The following is a 20,743-nucleotide window of genomic DNA, read 5'->3' on the forward strand; positions in this document are numbered from 1 at the left end:
AGAGGAGAAAACCTATGGTTTATCAGAATACTGGGGTTTCTTGTGTGTTTTAAAAAAATATACAAAGAATATGTATTATAATAAAATAGGGAAGGTATAAAATCAAATACATACGATTGAGGCCAATGTCATGGTATGTCAGAATAACTGGTCTGTTTCCCTTCGGTAGGCCTCTTATAGTGACGTGGACCATACCGTGAGTTGTTTCTATATCATGTTCCTGTAACAAGAGAACATAAAGGTCTCAGCAAGGGCAGAACAGACTTCCCAGGTTACTGAAGTTTCACAATACCCAGTTCACTGCTGTTTCCCACTAGCTGGGGCAGGACACATCATAGCTGAATTATAAGCCAACTAGACGGATGTTATATCATACAGAATATTCCTACTTTTTAATTCCTTCCAGATAAACAAACTAAGGAAAAATATACATTATCTACAAAGCTCACTTTCTTAAATGGGGGAAGCCAGGGATCTGCTGAGAATATATTCGCAACTGGCTATGGCAAGGAGATCAGCAAGTTGAGTGAGGAGCCAGGTACAACCTGGGGAAAGGAAAGTTAAGGAAGCAGAAGATGTGAAGAAGCTGCTGGGTAAAAAGGCAGAGGCTTCAGAGCCTCTAAATGCATGTTCAACAACTGATAATTTCAATAGCACCTATGGGTGTATCTGCCTAAAATCTCTCCCCTTCCCTGGGAGCTGCCCTTCTGTGTCATCCATACAGTACAGGAGTGGCTCTTGGCCACCTTGTCTGTGGACTATAACATTATGGCCATGGCTCACTGGAGTCACGTGGGCATCTGGTCCATGCTAGGTCAGCATCCTTCCCTGAGAATCTGTAATTGGGACTAAGAGATTCCATCCTCAGCTTGGTTCTTCTCTTGAAAAGAGAAGTAAACTTGGGAGCTTATAGTAGGCATTTCCACCACTTTAATTCCTGGTTCCGGCTGTGTGTGCTGTTAAGTTCTGAGACATCCCTGGATTGCCTCTGGTTTAAGCTATTTGGGTGGGTTTGTTCCCTGCATCCTAAAGGGTCCTCACCAAGGCAATGAGTAAAATTTAAGATGCAGCCAGAGCAGAGCTCAGGAACTGAATAAAGCTAGAACAAGATGAAATCAGAGCTACTGGGACCAGCACTAAGAGCGGTTGGGTAGAAAAAAAAGAGACTCTAGAGAAAGTAACTGAGATTTATTCCAGTCTTCTTCAACATCTGTATTTCTTAAAAATGAATTATCACACCTAGCCTAGTGAATTTTTGCTGACAAAGTCCGTACCTATCTCAGGAAGTGTTATAGTAGCTGAGACAAAATAACTCTGTCAATAAGAATCTCAACAAAGGCAAAGCACTTGCAACTTAATTTCCTACCTAATAATGAACCTCATCGGAGCCTTGGTTCCTTCTCTCATGTGGGGCACAGAACAATCTTACACTAATTGAACGTCAGTATATCTCAAATCACGGGCTGCAAGCTACAGCAGGTATCTCTCTAGCAAATCAAACCACAAGTGACTCAATATTTCTGCTATCCTCTATTACTGCTTGCTACATCCTCTTCAAAGGCTTGAAAAGGGCGAATAAGAAATGAAGGAGAGAATCAGGCACTGTGAACTGGCTATGAAATAAAGTACAGGGTTTGGATGGGAGGAATATAAAGACATAAATTCCTGTTGCTGTATGAACATTTCTCACGTGGTAACGTCACTTATTGAGGAACCCCCTCCACCACCATCATCAGGCTCATTCCCTAAACAACTACTTATCTAGTGAAGCCCTACTACCAGACCCTGGACTGAGCTCTGGGCACAAAACAGTGAACAAGAGAGATGTGATCCCTGCTCTCACAGAGATTACGTTCTACACAGGGAGGCCGACAATAAACACACAAACCAACCAACCCATAACAACCATCTGTGATCAGAGCTGTGAAAGAAATAAATAGGATGCTGTGAAAGAAAACTGAAGAGGACGACATTAACTCTATTAGCAGTCAGGAAAGTACAAGTTAAATTCAATGAGATGCAATTTCATACATATCAGAATGGCAAAAATTTTTAAGTCAGATAATGCCAAGTGTTGGCCAAGATGTAGAGAAATAAGAACTTTCATACACTATTGGTAGGCATGTAACCTGGAATGACTACTCTGGAGAAAAATTTGGTAATTTCTAGTAAAGTTAAGAGATGTCTACCCTACAGCAATTTTACTTTTAGGGACAATCTAAAGCGATTCTCAAACACACTCACACACAAATGATATGTGCAGATATACATACATATATACATATACACTGAGGCCTTATTTATAATGTCAAAAAACTGAAAATAGTCTAATTAGTCATCAGTAAGGAAACATAAATTATGACATTCATATAATGAGATGCAGACAAAAATGAATGAACTAGAACTATAAGCATTAATACACAGAGAAAATCTTGAAAAAACAATGCTGAGTAGAAATGCAGAAGGATCTGTATATGATATATGACTTACGTATGTAGATATTTTTAAAAAGCAACACTATAGAGATTGTATATGTTTACATATATATATATATTTTTTTTAAAAATATTTATTTATTTAGTTGCGCTGGCTCTTAGTTGTGGCATGCAAACTCTTAGTTGCGGCATGCATGTGGGATCTAGTTACCTGACCAGGGATCGAACCCAGGTCCCTGCATTGGGAGCTGGGAATCTTAATCACCGTACCAGCAGGGAAGTCCCTACATACATATATTTAAAGTATAAAAACTTGGAGAAGGAATGTACACTAAAGTTAGGACTTGATTCCTTCTGGGAGGTGATATATTCCGAAAATGAACTTAAGGAGGCTTCGATCTCTCTCATGTTACACTTCTTGAGAGAAAGAAAGAATAAAGAGGGAGACAGGGAGAAACCAGCCCCTGCCAGATGAGTGACAATACAGGAGAACCCAAATTGAAGAGAATGCGCAACCATCTGTCATCTGGACAGTCAAGTTGCTGGAGCCTTCCTGTGTCATATCTAAGCCTTCAGGAGAGTCTTACCTAAATATCCTGGCTTGGTCTCAGCTGTGATACTGAGAACTGAGGAAAAAAAACAACTTACACTTTGGCCCTAGGGTTAGCAGGACCTCCTAAGACCTGGTAATTGATGGGGATAGTGTGTGCAGGAAAAGGGAGGGTGCCAAGCAGAGGGAGGGGGATAGTGAGCTGTCAGGGAAGTTCAGAAGGATGATGAAAAGGGAGATAAAACAGATGGGGCAAAAGAGAACACATTTAAAAAGCAGACGAGGTGGGCTTCCCTGGTGGCACAGTGGTTGAGAATCCGCCTGCTAATGCAGGGGACACGGGTTCAAGCGCTGGTCTGGGAAGATCCCACATGCTGTGGAGCAACTAGGCCCGTGAGCCACAACTACTGAGCCTGCATGCCTGGAGCCTGTGCTCCGCAACAAGAGAGGCCGTGACAGTGAGAGGCCCGCGCACCGCGATGAAGAGCGGACCCCGCTCGCCGCAACGAGAGAAAGCCCACGCACAGAAACGAAGACCCAACACAGCCAATAAATAAATAAATAAATAATAAAAATTAAGGAATTCCTTTAAAAAAAAGCAGACGAGGCAACAGGGCAAAGTAACTACTTTGTCATCATTTCATAATCTGGATGAAATTCAGAGTTAAAATTGGCTTACAAAATTTCAACTTTTTAGGGAGATCTTAGCCCCTACCTCCCCATAATATGCCCTCAAATTGTGTAGCGACCAAAGTATCAAAAGGCCAAGAGTCCTGGGCCCTATCTGTCAATCCTGTTGCCCTATGTGGAGCAACCCTTGGTTGTCAGTATCTCTTATGGTTTCTCTTCATTTTCAAAGTAATACAAAAAGAAAGGAGACACTCACATCCATGTGGATTTGTAAATACATCCTTTGTGACCTTATGTGAATGGCCTGAACAAGTCTCTATCTGGAGATGAGTGTGCAGAGACCTTGGCTATGGAGCTGATCCACTGGTCAGGCCACTGCAGGGGTGACGCTGCTGCCACCTTTCTGCTTTAGCCAACTATCACTGCTGCAAAGGCTGTTTCTCCAGTTACCTCACCCTTCACCCCAGCATTCTAGAGGGTATGACTGCACAGTGAAACTGTCCAATAGGCTCTGGTCATAGATCTTTCCCAGCACTCTCTGATTACTTACCACCTCCAAGACTATGCACTTTTAAAACATGATCCTTTATTCTCCAGGCTTATAAAACCACCTGAAATCACATCGGTCCACAACATACTTCTCCATCTTAGACTGCCTCTCCCTCTTAATCAAAGATGTAGTTGAGAGATTAGGATATTACCATTAATTGATAATAATCAGTGTTCACCTTTTTTTCTGAGTCCTTTTCCTTCTGCTAGATGTGCCATCACCAGAGTTATTACACAATCTGACTTGTCATACCTCTCTGAACGTAGTTAAATTTTGATCACGTCATGTCTATTAGTGCTTCTTCCTCCCCCCGGCCAGTCTGAACAGTTTAGGTAAACTTGTAGGACAACACACTCTTGGAAATGTCAACATTCTTTATTAGTATGAGTTTTATTCTGTTTCTAATAAGCAGGCTACTGTATGAGCCTTGGGCATAGTTTTTGTTATTTACTATATAGGAAATTTTAATATAATGCCCCCACTGCCTTACCCCTGTGTGGTGGCATAAAGTTCATTTGCACTTCATTTAATCCCGTAGTAAAAGAATCTGCCTCCACAATTACTCAGCCTTTCTGCCTATGAGTAAATCATATTTTCCTTCTTAAAGTTCTATAATACATTCTCCCTGACTCTAGCCTCAGCTCTCTCCCCTCTTACCTCTTAGATCTTTCAGCCTGGTTAAATCAATATTCTTTGAGACATCGACTTTTACTTTTCCACTACCCACACTCTCAGACTTCCTACAAATCACGCTCTTCATTTGAAAGCTTCTTTTGCAACATGTCAACATAAAATCTATCTTTTCCTATCTGTCTTTTCAAAGCCAACTCCAATACCTTCTTCACACAGCCTTAGCTAACAATGAGGAGAAAAAGAGTGAATGACTATTTAACCCACATGAAACAGCTCAGAACACCTTCAGAACATGGACTCTCTAGTCCAGGTAGGAAGGGGTCCAGGTTTGGCCAATTCAGACACCCCAATCTCTGGCCACAGTGAGCAGTCCAAGGATATGCATGTGACCCACACACACAGGTCCCATACTAAGCCAATAAGACTCCTCCCCTAGCCTTTTTTGGGTTGTTTTTTTTTTTTGCAGTACGCGGGCCTCTCACTGTTGTGGCCTCTCCCGTCGCGGAGCACGGGCTCCAGACGCGCAGGCTCAGCGGCCACGGCTCACGGGCCCAGCCCCTCTGCGGCATGTGGGATCTTCCCGGACCGGGGCACGAACCCATGTCCCCTGCATTGGCAGGCGGACTCTCAACCACTGCGCCACCAGGGAAGCCCCTCCCCTAGCCTTTTCCCTCAAGTTACAGGTAAAGATCTCTTCTCTTAGCAGTGAGGCTGCTAAGCTGGAAGGATGTGAATTTTGGGCAGTTGGCAGCCGTCAAGCCCGTGCTATGACAGAGCTTGTCAGAGAAATAAACCCTCTAGTGACAGGGGAAAAGGGAACTGAGATTGGGGGTGGTGATAAAAGGCCTTAGCTTTTTCTATAAGATTCTTTTTTTTCTCCCCAAATGAGAATAAAGTCACCTCTACCTTTAGTACTTAATCTCACCCTTACCCCCCCCAAAAAACCCCACAAAATAAAACCAAAAGGGGAGACTGATTCAAGATGGCGGAGTAGAAGGACATGCTCTCACTCCCTCTCTCAAGAACACCTGCATCACAACTAACTGCTGAAAAATCACTGACAGGAAGACACTGGAACTCACCAAAAAAGATACCCCACATGCAAAGACAAAGAAGAAGCTGCAATGAGATGGTAAGAGGGGCGCTATCACAATAAAATCGAATCCCATAACTGCTGGGTGGGTGACTCACAAACTGGAGAACACTTATACCACAGAAGTCCACCCACTGGAGTGAAGGTCCTGAGCCACACATCAGGCTTCCCAACCTGGGGGTCTGGCAACAGGAGGAGGAATTCCTAGAGAATCAGACTTTGAAGGCTAGCGGGATTTGACTGCAGGACTTCAGCAGGACTGGGGGAAACAGAGACTCCACTCTTGGAGGGCACACACAAAGTAGTGTGTGCATCGGGACCCAGGGGAAGGAGCAGTGTCCCCATAGGAGACTGAACCAGACCTACCTACTGGTGTTGGAGGGTCTCCTGCAGAGAAGGGAGGCAGCTGTGGCTCACCAAGGGACAGGGACACTGGCAGCAGAAGTTCTGGAAAGTACTCCTTGGCGTGAGCCCACCCAGAGTCCACCATTAGCCCCACCAAACAGCCCGGGTAGGCTCCAGTGTTGGGTCGCCTCGGCCAAACAACCAACAGGGAGGGAACCCAGCCCCACCCATCAGCAGGCAAGTGGATTAAAGTTTTACTGAGCTCTGCCCACCAGAGCAACAGCCGGCTCTACCCACCACCAGTCCCTCCTATCAGGAAACTTCCACAAGCCTCTTAGATAGTCTCATCCACCAGAGGGCAGACAGCAGAAGCACGAAGTACAATCCTGCAGCCTGTGGAATGAAAACTACATTCCCAGAAAGATAGACAAGATGAAAAGGCAGAAGGCTATGTACCAGATGAAGAAACAAGATAAAACACCAGAAAAACAACTAAATGAAGTGGAGATAGGCAACCTTCCAGAAAAAGAATTCAGAATAATGATAGTGAAGATGATCCAGGACCTCGAAAAAGAATGCAGGCAAAGATCGAGAAGATGCAAGAAATGCTAAACAAAGAGCTAGAAGAATTAAAGAACAAACAAACAGAGATGAATACAATAACTGAAATGAAAACTACACTAGAAGGAATCAATAGCAGCATAACTGAGGCAGAAGAACGGATAAGTGACCTGGAAGACAGAATGGTGGAATTCACTGCAGTGGAACAGAATAAAGAAAAAAGAATGAAAAGAAATGAAGACAGCCTAAGAGACCTCTGGGACAACATTAAATACAACAACATTCGCATTATAGGGGCCCCAGAAGGAGAAGAGAGAGAGAGAAAGGACCCGAGAAAATATTTGAAGAGATTATAGTCGAAAACTTCCCTAACATGGGAAAGGAAACAGCCACCCAAGTCCAGGAAGCACAGAGAGTCCCATACAGGATAAACCCAAGGAGAAACATGCCAAGACACATAGTAATCAAACTGGCAAAAATTAAAGACAAAGAAAAATTATTGAAAGCAGCAAGGGAAAAACGACAAATAACACTACAAGGGAACTCCCATAAGGTTAACAGCTGGTTTCTTAGCAGAAACTCTGCAAGCCAGAAGGGAGTGCCATGATATACTTCAAGTGATGAAAGGGAAGAACCTACAACCAAGATTACTCTACCCAGCAAGGATCTCATTCAGATTCGATGGAGAAATCCAAAGCTTTACAGATAAGCAAAAGCTAAGAGAATTCAGCACCACCAAACCAGCTCTACAACAAATGCTAAAGGAACTTCCCTAAGTGGGAAACACAAGAGAAGAAAAGGACCTACAAAAACAAACCCAAAACAATTAAGAAAATGGTCATAGGAATATACATATTGATAATTACCTTAAATGTGAATGGATTAAATGCTCCAACCCAAAGGCACAGGCTTGCTGAATGGATACAAACACAAAACCCATATATATGCTGTCTACAAGAGACCAACTACAGACCTAGGGACACATACAGATTGAAAGTGAGGGGATGGAAAAAGATATTCCACGCAAATGGAAATCAAAAGAAGGCTGGAGTAGCAATACTCATATGAGATAAAACAGACTTTAAAATAAAGAAGATATAACAATTATAAATATATATGCACCTAACATAGGAGCACCTCAATACATAAGGCAACTGCCAACAGGTATAAAAAGGAAATAGACAGAAACACAATAATAGTGGGGGACTTCAACACCTCACTTACACCAATGGACAGGTCATCCAAACAGAAAATTAATAAGGAAACACAAGCTATAAATGATACAATAGTCTAGATAGATTTAATTGATATTTATAGGACATTCCATCCAAAAACAGCAGATTACACTTTCTTCTCAAGTGCACAGGGAACATTCTCCAGGATAGATCACATCTTGGGTCACAAATCAAGCCTCAGTAAATTTAAGAAAATTGAAATCATATCAAGCATCTTTTCTGACCACAATGCTATGAGATTAGAAATCAATTACAGGGAAAACAACGTAAAAAACACAAACAGGGCTTCCCTGGTGGCGCAGTGGTTGAGAGTCTGCCTGCCGATGCAGGGGACACGGTCCGGGAAGATCCCACATGCCATGGAGCAGCTAGGCCCGTGAACCATGGCCGTTGAGCCTGAGCATCCGGAGCCTGTGCTCCGCAACGGGAGAGGCCACAACAGTGAGAGGCCCACATACAGCAAAAACACCCACAAACATATGGAGGCTAAACAATACGTTACTAAATAACCAAGAGGTTACTGAAGAGATCAAAGAGGAAATTAAAAAATACCTAGAGACAAATAACAATGAAAACACGACCATCCAAAACCTATGGGATGCAGCAAAAGCAGTTCTAAGAGGGAAGTTTATAGCTATACAAGCCTATCTCAAAAAACAAAAAAAAATCTCAAAAAAACAATCTAATGTTACACCTATAGGAACTAGAGAAAGAAGAACAAACAAAACCCAAAGTTAGCAGAAGGAAAGAAATCATAAAGACCAGAGCAGAAATAAATGAAATAGAAACAAAGAAAACAGTAGCAAAGAACAATAAAGTTAAAAGGTGGTTCTTTGAGAAGATAAACAAAATTGATAAACCATTAGCCAGACTCATCAAGAAAAAGAGGGAGAGGACTCAAATCAACAAAATTAGAAATGAAAACGGAGAAGTTAGAACAGACACTGCAGAAATACAAAGCATCCTAAGAGACTACTACAAGCAACTCTATGCCAATAAAATGGACAACCTGGAAAAAATCGACAAGGATGTCCACTCTCACCACTAGTATTCAACATAGCTTTTGGAAGTCCTAGCCACGGCAATCAGAGAAGAAAAAGAAATAAAAGGAATACAAATTGGAAAAGAAGAAGTAAAACTGTCACTGTTTGCAGATGACACGATACTATACATAGAGAATCCTAAAGATGCCACCAGAAAACTACTAGAGCTTATCAATGAATTTGGTAAAGTAGCAGGATACAAAATTAATGCACAGAAATCTCTTGCATTCCTTTACACTAATGATGAAAAATCTGAAAGAGAAATTAAGGAAACGCTCCCATTTACCATTGCAACAAAAAGAATAAAATACCTAGGAATAAACCTACCTAGGGAGACAAAAGATCTGTATGCAGAAAACTATAAGACACTGATGAAAGAAATTAAAGATGATACCAACAGATGGAGAGATATACCACGTTCTTGGATTGGAAGAATCAGTACTGTGAAAACAACTATACTACGCAAAGCAATCTACAGATTCAATGCAATCCCTATCAAATTACCAATGGCATTTTTTACAGAACTAGAACAAAAAATCTTAAAATTTGTATGGAGACACAAAAGACCCCGAATAGCCAAAGCAGTCTTGAGGGAAAAAAAATGGAGCTGGAGGAAGTCAGGGAGTCAGACTCCCTGACTTCAGACTATACTACAAAGCTACAGTAATCAAGACAATATGCTACTGGCACAAAAACAGAAATATAGATCAATGGAACAGGATACAAAGCCCAGAGATAAACCCGTGCACCTATGGTCAACTAATCTATGACAAAGGAGGCAAGGATATACAATGGAGAAAAGACAGTCTCTTCAATAAGTGGTGCTGGGAAAACTGGACAGCTACATGTAAAAGAATGAAATTAGAACACTCCCTAACACCATACACAAAAATAAACTCAAAATGCATTAGAGACCTAAATGTAAGACTGGGCACTATAGAACTCTTAGAGGAAAACACAGGAAGAACACTCTTTGACATAAATCACAGCAAGATCTTTTTTGATCCACCTCCTAGAGTAATGGAAATAAAAACAAAAATAAACAAATGGGACCTAATGAAACTTAAAAGCTTTTGCACAGCAAAGGAAACCATAAAGACGAAAAGACAACCCTCAGAATGGGAGAAAATATTTGCAAACGAATCAATGGACAAAGGATTAATCTCCAAAATGTATCAACAGCCCATGCAGCTCAATATTAAAAAAACAAACAACCCAATCCAAAAATGGGCAGAAGACCTAAACAGACATTTCTCCAAAGAAGACATACAGATGGCCAAGAAGCACATGAAAAGCTGCTCAACATCACTAATTATTAGAGAAATGCAAATCAAAACTACAATGAGGTATCACCGTACACCAGTCAGAATGGGCATCATCAGAAAATCTACAAACAAATGCTGGAGAGGGTGTGGAGAAAAGGGAACCCTCTTGCACTCTTGGTGGGAATGTAAATTGATACAGCCACTATGGAGAACAGTATGGAGGTTCCTTAAAGAACTAAAAATAGAATTACCATATGACCCAGCAATCCCACTCCTGGGCATATACCCAGAGAAAACCATAATTCAAAAAGACACATGTACCCCAATGTTCATTGCAGCACTATTTACAATAGCCAGGTCATGGAAGCAACCTAAATGCCCATCGACAGACGAATCGATAAAGAAGATGTGGTACATATGTACCACATCCGATTCATATACAATGGAATATTACTCAGCCATTAAAAGGAATGAAATTGGGTCATTTGTAGAGACGTGGATGCATCTAGAGACTGTCATACAGAGTGAAGTAAGTCAGAAAGAGAAAAACAAATATCGTATATTAATGCATATATGTGGAACCTAGAAAATGGTACAGAAGAACCAGTTTGCAGAGCAGAAATTGAGACACAGAAGTAGAGAAAAAACCGTATGGACATCAAGAGGGGAAAGCGGCTGGGGGTGGTGGCGGTGGTGTGATGAACTGGGCGACTGGGAATGACATGTATACACTGATGTGTATAAAATGGATAACTAATAAGAAAATAAATAAATAAATAAAAAATAAATAACAGTCATAAAAAAAGAAAAAAAATCCAAAAGGGGACGGGTATGCATCTCAAGGGGAGGACCTGTGAACAAAGGCCATCAGAAAGGAAAAGCACAAAGCAGAAGGATGGGTAGGTCAGCAATAATTCTAGTTTTCCTGGGAGTGGGTGGAGTGTACAATGGGAAGCAGTGGGACAACAGGCTGAAAGGGGCACTGGGGCCACAATCACATCCTTCAAGGCAAGGGGAGGAGCGTGGAACTGGTCAAGCTCTCTAACAGACTGTAGCAGGTGGCTGAATCCCAGATGTCTCCAAACACCTCTCTTCTGTGGAAGGCACTTTCAGTTATTTACTTCACTGAATTCTTATTTTGTAATAGCGCCCATTCAGCAAGTGACCTGCAAGAGTTTAAAGCTGCTTATACCCCTTTAGAAGAGGCAGTCACATACATACATTTGAACTGTGGCACAAAAAACCAGTCCTCACAGTAGAGTTCTATAAATCAGTCCTCTTAAGAGCTACTGCAATTAAACAGCCAGCATGAAATTACTCAGCCCTTGGCCAGGCCTGGAGTTCTTCTCCTAGGAGCAAGAACTCCATTCTTGAGTTCACTCCATCATCAGCAAATTCTACAGGAATGATATATTGTGGCAGACAGCAGCTTTTCACTTTCCATTAATATTTCTTGAGTACCCCTCTGGTGGAAGTGGAAGGCAATTTGACAAGATATGCCAAGAGCCTTAAATGTGTTCATTCCAAGAATCCATCTAAGGAAATAATCCAACGTGTACATATAATTTATGCACAGAAATGTTCAGTGAACTGAACATATTATAAGCAATCTAATTTCCAAAAATAATGGAATAGTTAAGTCATGGGATAGCCATATGGTGAAATAACAGGCAGCCATTAGAGATTTTTTTTTTTTTTGGCTGTGCCATGTGGCTTGCAGGATCATAGTTCCCTGACCAGGGACTGAACCCGGGCCTTGGCAGTTAAAGCACCAAGTCCTAACCAGTGGACTGCCACGGAATTCCCCATTAGAGATTATTTTTATGCAAGTTTTAAAATGACATGTAAATGAGATTGTGTTCTAATATTAAGTCAGAAAAGGAGATACATAATTGTACATCCAGGGTGACCAATTATATAAACTTTAAAAATTATATTTTAGAAAATAAAATACAGGGACTTCCCTGGTGGTCCAGTGGGTAAGACTCCACGCTTCCAGTGCAGGGGGCCTGGGTTCGATCCCTGGTCGGGGAACTAGATTCCGCCTGTGTGCCGCAACTAAGAATCTGCATGCCACAACCAAAAAGCCTGCCTGACGAAAAAAAAAAAAAAAAAAAAAAAAAGATCCCTCGTGCGACAACTAAGTCCCAGCACAGCCAAAATAAAAATAAATAAATAATATAAATAAATAATACACACAGACATACATCTCAACACTGAACACATTAACATGGTTGCCCCTGGGTTGTACGACTGTGAGCTTTTCTCTAGCTACTTTATAATTCTCTGTGCTCTCCAAATATTCAACTATGAGCACGTACTCTTTTGATAACCAGAATATAAAAGTAAAAACTGGAAAGAAATAAAATACGGTTATCCCTAGGGAACAGGATTATAGGAAACTTTTATTTTCATACTTTTCTGCATTTTCTAAATTTGATTATACACAAGTGTTATCTTTTTTTTTTTTGCGGTACGTGGGCCTCTCACTGTGTGGCCTCTCCCATTGCGGAGCACAGGCTCCGGACGCACAGGCTCAGCGGCCATGGCTCACGGGCTCAGCCGCTCCACGGCATGTGGGATCTTCCCAGACCGGGGCACGAACCCATGTCCCCTGCATCGGCAGGCAGACTCTCAACCACTGCGCCACCGGGGAAGCCCACAAGTGTTATCTTTTAACATATTTACTCATGTGATATACACACGTTAAATACTACATGTGAAGTTTTAGAAACATGTGAGAAATAACAATGATGATATTTATACAAACATAGTGATCACAAGTTCATAAGTGTGTGTGCATGTGGAGAAGTACTGGAAATGTCCATGGAGAGAGCTGTGTGAAAATTAAAAGCAGTTTTGTGTACTTTTTAACAAAAGTAAACATTGGTCCCCCCCGCAGTATTTTATCATGAAAACGTTCAACCATATGCCTAAGTTGAAATACCTTACAGTGAACATCTGTATACCCACCACCTGAACTCTACCATTAACACTTTACTATACTTAATTATCATGCATCTATCCGTCTATCCATCCCTCTAACCGCCTTATTAATCCATCTTTTTTTTAAAAGTTGAGGTACCGTTGATTTACAGTATTATATTAGTTTCAGGTGTACAACACAGTGATCCAAAAGTTTTACGGATTATACTTCATTTAAAGTTTGTACAGGGCTTCCCTGGTGGCACAGTGGTTGAGAGTCCGCCTGCCGATGCAGGGGACACGGGTTCGTGCCCCGGTCCGGGAAGATCCCACATGCCGCAGAGCGGCTGGGCCCGTGAGCCATGGCCGCTGAGCGTGCGCGTCCGGAGCCTGTGCTCCGTAACGGGAGAGGCCACAACGTGAGAGGCCCGCGTACCACAAAAAATAAATAAATAACGTTTTTATAAAATATTGGCTATATTTCCTACGCTGTATAATATATCCTTGTAACATTTATCTATATATAGTAGTTTGTACCTCTTAATCCCCAGGTATAATTATTTTTTAAAGCAATATATCACGAACACAAAGAAGCTATATAGCATTTGTCTCAGCTCTAATTCCAAATTTTTAAACAATCTCATAAATAGAAGAAAATTAAGCAGCACTGAAGTAGATAAACGGACAATAAGCCTGCCGATTCACTGCTTCAACTGGCAATAGGTTTTCTCCTTTTACAGCAATTCTAAGCATGTCACCTCTAAGCACCCCTCCCCTCATTACTCTTATATCCCAATACAACTGCTTTTGGCCTCAGGGGAGCTATATAGCAATGAAGTCACTACGACAATCAAAGAACCAAGAGAAATGGTACAATTTTAAGTATATTTTCAATTATTGGGGGGAAAAAAAGCATGTAGGTGATTAGTAAAGGAAACAGAGGGGGAAAAGGCAGTTCAGACTGAAGTTACGCTCTCTCATGGTTGTGATGTTAAGATAACTTCCTGGAATATCATCAAAGATTCCTTAAAGATTTCTCTGAGGCAAGACAGAGACCAGAAGGAAGCCCAGATTAACTGGCCTCAGTTAGCCCCGTGCCACATTTATGCTAATGAACACCACCAATGTCAAGGCTGAATGCCTTTCCATTAAGTGACAATGCCAGTGGGCGGCTTTAAATTTGTTCTGCTTTGTCTCCTAAGAATGTCCAGTGGTCTCCGGGAAGCCTTCAGGCCAACTGGGCCACTCTAGATGTCTCACGGCACAGTTCCTACTTCCTAGGCCTTCTATCACCTGTCACTAGACTCCTGACCCAGATGCCCCCAGTCTCCAGAACACCACATAAACCTTTAACAAAGAGACGGATGAGAATGAAGAGCATTCATGAGTGTTGAGAGAAAAAAGAAGGGCCTATGATATTTTCTTCTTTAGAACACAGAGAACCTACACATTCATAACCAGTAACAGACATGTGACAAACAGTGACAAACATTTGCCATCATTCTATTTGTATCAGAACTGAACTAGAAGTTATATTTGATGAGGCCAGAACATGTTAATATATTAGAGCTTCACTCAAAACATCAAGAATTTTTGCCAGACTATTTTCAAGCCTTTATATTAAAAAGTGATTGATAATTATATCTCTAAAACTCAATTTCATTTATATCTAAGTATGTTTATGTGTGAAAAAAAAATCCTGAAGTATATATACCAAAATATTAACACTGGTCAAATAACAGGTGATTTATATTTTTTTGCTTTTTGGTATTTTCTTATCTATTTTGCAATAAGCACATAATTTTTTAATATTCCATTTTTTTGAAGGGGGGGTGCTCAATTTGATGAAAATAAATGCTTCCACACTTTTAGGTAGGAATATATATTCTACTTCTGGAATTCCTCACCTTGAATTTTACTGTCATCCTCTCTCAAATGATCTCCTTCTAGGTAAATTATATCAAATATTAACAGCAATCAAGTTAAACTGGCGGGCCTCTCACTGTTGTGGCCTCTCCCATTGCGGAGCACAGGCTCCAGACGCGCAGGCTCAGCGGCCATGGCTCACGGGCCCAGCCGCTCCGCGGCATGTGGGATCTTCCCGGACCGGGGCACGAACCCGTGTCCCCTGCAGCGGCAGGCGGACTCTCAACCGCTGCGCCACCAGGGAAGCCCGACTTCTTGTTTTTGAGTAAGGGTCTATAGCAAATGATTCCCTAACAGCACTTGGCTGATTATGTTGTATATGTAATTATACCAAATAGTCACACCAAGAGGTGTTTGGCACTGGGATTAAAAAGTCTGTAACAAGGAGCCTGCCCCTTCTAAAGTGAGTCTCAGTCTCATTTGTCCTGCCAAGGAGCCTCAGCTTTACACACAACTCAACTCCTTGCCACATCTCAGCTCTGGACATTCCCAGCTGAGAAAGAATGGACAATGGATTCAGGACAAAGGGGGTTTTTCAACTCCAATTCCACCCAATGGCAAGTTATGAAATGTGATTCTCAATTTCCTCATCTCTAATAAAAACCACCTAATGATATTGTTCCAAGCACTAGAGTTGATGTATGTTTAGTATCTACAGTAGGTACCCAATAAATTATTATGATATAACTGGTTTGCCTATGAGACAGATATTAGTTCTTCCTTTTGATTCTAATGCTATATGGAGAGATTCCACTGTACTTAACATAACTTAATATATCTGAAAATAACTATCCGCCTGTGGGTATACAAGTTGGGTGAATCCTGGACACGAGGAAGTTGGCTTCCCTGCACCTTCCTTTCCTGCCTAGTACCCTCTGAGTCTACTTCATGTTGCCTCTGATAGCCACTCTTATGACATCTACCCCAAAAGTAGGAGAGTCAGGCTGCACGGGCTTATAAGGTTCCCATTTCCATACTCCTTCCTCCCATTTCTTTCAGGGCCAGGCAACAGATAAAGTAGGAAGATGGAGGGAGGGTTGCTGGTTCACTTTATTGATTTTCAAATTGGCAATAGAGATATAGGCAAAAGCAGACTAAGACGAACAATATCATTTAGGAAAATACTAATGAGCCAGGTTGAATTTTGCGTTTCCAAAGATAAAGCCAAGAGATATCTGCATTTTATATTAATAACACTTAATGTGTCTTTTTCTTTTAGGAAAAGATTTTGTTGTTGGTTAAGTCTCCCCTCAAAATACCCCTCCCCTGCCTTCTCTGCAGTGAGGTGACAACCATTTGATACCTGTAACTAGGGTTTCCAATAACATTTGAGGAAAGGAGATCTTAATTACAAAGAGAAAACCCCACCCAATAACCTACAACCACAGAACAGGTACCTGGCAGGCAACTGTTGAACACAATAGCAAATCACTTTAAATAAACTTGATCCAATGACCAAAAGAACATGAAGGCGTCATGATTAGCTACGAAGAGAGATCCACCTCTACATAACACCACCAGCACAGGGAGGGAAGCACTGTAGAGATCCTGTACACAGCCCTCCTTGGTGTTTGTACAGTCCTTACCTGACAGTCAAAGTCCTGGAAGTTTCGTGTACCATTCTGTCAACAGAAGGCAGAAAACACAGTCAGTTTCCCCATGTGGCTTCCCCAAATGTGCAGCAAATTCAGTTCACAGTGAAAGCAGTGCATGTGCAGCCTCTTGGTTGCCATAAAACTAAAATGGTTCTCATCAATGGGCTTCAGAGGAGGCCGGTGGGTTCCTAACGTGTGTTAGTAAAAGGTGAGCCTTTAGAGGTGGGGCTACACTTTGGCAGCCTTCCTGTGAAGATGAAGGAAAGGAGCCTGGTTTCCCAGTAAAGCCTGTAACTTCTTGTCTCCCTACCTAAGGAGAGCAGTGAGAGAGAGTAAAACATGGATCAGAGTCTGAGAGCACATTCACAACCCACACGGGAGGTACCTGGGAGGAAAGGAGCTAGAGGCCAACCCTGAGACATGCAAAGGAAGGCAGGAGCCAGAGTGCCCGGGACAAGGAAGCAAACAAAGGATTAAGAAGAGAACAGGGACTTCCCAGGTGGCGCAGTGGTTGAGAATCTGCCTGCCAATGCAGGGGACACGGGTTCGAGCGTTGGTCCAGGAAGATCCCACATGCCGTGGAGCAACTAAGCCTGTGCGCCACAACTACTGAGCCTGCGCTCTAGAGCCTGCGAGCCACAACTACTGAAGCCCGCGTGCCTAGAGCCCATGTTCCACAACAAGAGAAGCCACCGCAATTAGAAGCCTGCGCACCGCAACGAAGAGTAGCCCCGGCTCTCCTCAACTAGAGAAAGCCCGCGCCCAGCAATGAAAACCCAACACAGCCAAAATAAATTGAAAAAGTGTCTTTAATAAAAAAAAAAAAAAAAGAAGAGAACAAAGATATAGGTGGATCAGAAATGGAAGATCTGAAATTTAACAAGGAAGAAAGGCGGTGTCATTGAAGGAGGGAAAGAATGATAAACAGGGTTCCTAATACACTGGTATATCCCAGGAAACTGCTAATAGGAAAAAGGACAAATCATTGAATCGTTTAAAAAGTAAAACACAGTCAAAAGATGCAAGGAGAATTCACGAAGCTTCTAAAAGGAGACTGTATCATAGTAATGTCTGATTGCCAAAAAAAAAAAAATCAATGGCAATGACTCAGAGGCATTTTGGTAGCATTTCAGATGCCAGAGTTGCAAGACTATGACATAAGAGTATAAAAAGGGTAATGAGCGATGTGTTTGGGAGGAAAAGAAAACCTTCTGACTTGATTTTTCATAAAGTAAAAGCTCCTGCCCAGAAAAAAAACCCTCTCGTTAGTTAGAAACTGTGTTATATCTGTCTACAACGGCCTCCAGAAGGTGTGGAGCTATAATAATTATCAGCACCTTCCCCAAAGCTGCCCCTCTGGAGAAGATCAAGAAATCTGATGCCAAGGGAGTACTAAGCAATCCCACCCCCCTTCGAGAAGATCCTCTTAGAAACAGCTCTGTATCCTACCACCTTATTTCTGTAAAGGTGGCAGTAAAGTCACAATAGATTACCCATCACAGAGAGACTGCAGATGACACAGAGGACAGAGAGTGGTGGAGGCAGCCGGTCTGAGGTATTAGTCCCGGCATGAAGCCAAGTTCACAAAGTCAAGTCTGATGCAGTCACAGCGTGGAAAGACAACTAAGATGCCACGTAGATGGGACTGGGTAGCACATTTCCAAGGAATGCCGCCCTTGGTAAAAAGGATCACAGAGTTCCCTAGCTCCCCACTAGCCCCATACAATTCCTGAGAACTCCTTCAGAGAAGTCATTGTGTTTAACATCTAGTTAGACGATGAGAAGCAGGAGGAAGGGCCCTCTCAGGGACTAGGGTAGATCGTTGTAGTAGGATATAAATGACCAGCCAGTGAGCCCCTGATCCCTGATTCAACTTGCATCTTCCACCACATACAGCACAGGGCCGGGTATAAGTTAATATATATTTATAAAATGAATAAGTCAATATAACAAAATTAAATGCTGAAATATTTCTGTTAAGACTTTGGGTCGAAAACAACAAAAAATTCCACTGCATTCCAGTTTAAGACATGATATGGTTATTAAATGATAAGAAAGTAGGCTACAGAATGGTCTTCCAAGTTTGACCTCATCTACATTAAAATATGCACTAAAAAAGACTAGAAGAAAAATACCAAAACACTAACAATAGCAGCTGTTTCTAAATAGACAGATTATGGGTGATTACAATTTTTTTTATACTTTTCTACAATGAGCATATAATTTACCTTTTGTAATTAAAAACTTAGAAAAAAAGGATTTGGTATAGCACAAAAAATATGTTTGCCGGGACTTCCCTGACAGTCCAGTGGTTAAGACCCTACACTCCCAATGCAGAGGGCACAGGTTCAATCCCTGGTCAGGGAACTAAGATTCCGCATGCCGTATGGCGAGGCCAAAAAAAAAAGTCTGTAACTTAGTATTTTGTAATATACAACTTAAAGATTCATTTAATCTTTTGAGGAATAATTTATAATGATGTCAAAACAGACCATATTAGCGCTTCAATCCTACTGGGCTCCAGAGGTTCCTTTACAGATTATTTAGAAAGATTAGGGAAAATCGCTCTAGTCTAAACTAAAATCTTGGTCCTGGAACACAGAAACACAAATTCTGATGAGTAATTTGAGAAGCAGCTGTCCCTGTATGCATGAATTCCCTAACTCACTATCATGTGATCACAGTCATGAAGCATTTTGTGAGGCCCTGAAGCCTGAGAAGAGCACAAAGGGAAATGCCAAAAGCAGAAAGATGCAATTCTCCCCAAAAACCAAAGTGATCTTTTCTTTGTTGAGAACCTAGCAAAAAAACAATTCCACGGGCTTCCCTGGTGGTGCAGTGGTTAAGAATCCGCCTGCCAACGCAGGGGACACGGGTTCGAGCCCTGGTCCAGGAAGATCCCACATGCTGCGGAGCAACTAAGCCTGTGTGCTACAACTACTGAGCCTGTGCTCTAGAACCTGCGAGCCACAAGTACTGAAGCCCGCGCCTAGGGCCCGTGCTCCGCAACAAGAGAAGCCACCGCAATGAAAAGCCCACTCGCCGCAACTAGAAAAAGCCCACTCGCAGCAACGAAGACCCAACACAGCCAAAATAAATAAATAAAATAATAATAATAAAAAAATTCCATGTTCCTTATGCAATGTACAGAGCTGTACACAGCTTGACTCCCAAAGAAAAGGTACTAATAATCAGAGGAAGACTATATAACACTTGTTTTCTTGGCTTTTTTTTTTTTTTCCTCAAAGGGATGCCAGATCCTCTTGGAGAATGGCTCCAGGCTTCATGAGTGATTGATCATCCTGGAGAAAGGATATGACTGGGTCAGTCTGACAGTGTTTGGCATCCAGAGTTTCTTTTTCTTCTATTTTTTTAAATTAATTCATTTTTTTATACAGCAGGTTCTTATTAGTTATGCATTTTATACCCATCAGTGTATACATGTCAATCCCAATCGCCCATTCATCACACCACCCCCCTACCCCCGCCGCTTTCCCCTCTTGGTGTCCATACGTTTTTTCCCTATATCTGTGTCTCAATTTCTGCTCTGCAAACCGGTTCATCTGTACCATTTTCTAGGTTCCACATATATGTGTTAATATGCGATATTTGTTTTTCTCTTTCTGACTTACTTCACTCTATATGACAGTCTCCAGATCCATCCACGTCTCTACAAATGACCCACATTTGTTCCTTTTAATGGCTGAGTAATATTCCATTGTATATATGGACCACATCTTCTTTATCCATTCATCTGTCGATGGACACTTAGGTTGCTTCCATGATCTGGATATTGTAAATAGTGCTGCAATGAACATTGGGGTACACGCGTCTTTTTGAATTATGGTTTTCGCTGGATATATGCCCAGTAGTGGGATGCTGGGTCATATGGTAATTCTATTTTTAGTTCTTTAAGGAACTTCCATACTGTTCTCCATAGTGGCTATATCAATTTAC

At 41.7% G+C, this 20,743-nt stretch overlaps 1 protein-coding gene across 10 annotated transcripts in view; it reads right to left on the reverse strand.

Annotated features, from left to right (window-relative positions):
- The window catches only part of NDRG3 (NDRG family member 3), an 86,004-nt gene that overhangs the window by 33,060 nt on the left and 32,201 nt on the right, over positions 1 to 20,743 (reverse strand). For 7 of the 10 annotated variants that reach the window (XM_073792966.1, XM_073792962.1, XM_073792964.1 and 4 more), the window contains exons 3-4: positions 16,778 to 16,813; positions 115 to 220 (exon numbers count right to left, since the gene is read on the reverse strand). In XM_073792966.1, the coding sequence (XP_073649067.1) occupies positions 115 to 220; positions 16,778 to 16,813 (142 nt within the window). Of the gene's footprint in view, positions 1 to 114; positions 227 to 16,777; positions 16,814 to 20,743 lie in introns of those variants that run through there. The other 3 variants (XM_073792967.1, XM_019950778.3, XM_073792968.1) reach the window with 2 other exon arrangements.

This window comes from Tursiops truncatus, chromosome 15, assembly GCF_011762595.2.
Source record: "Tursiops truncatus isolate mTurTru1 chromosome 15, mTurTru1.mat.Y, whole genome shotgun sequence".
Classification (NCBI taxonomy): Eukaryota; Metazoa; Chordata; class Mammalia; order Artiodactyla; family Delphinidae; genus Tursiops; species Tursiops truncatus.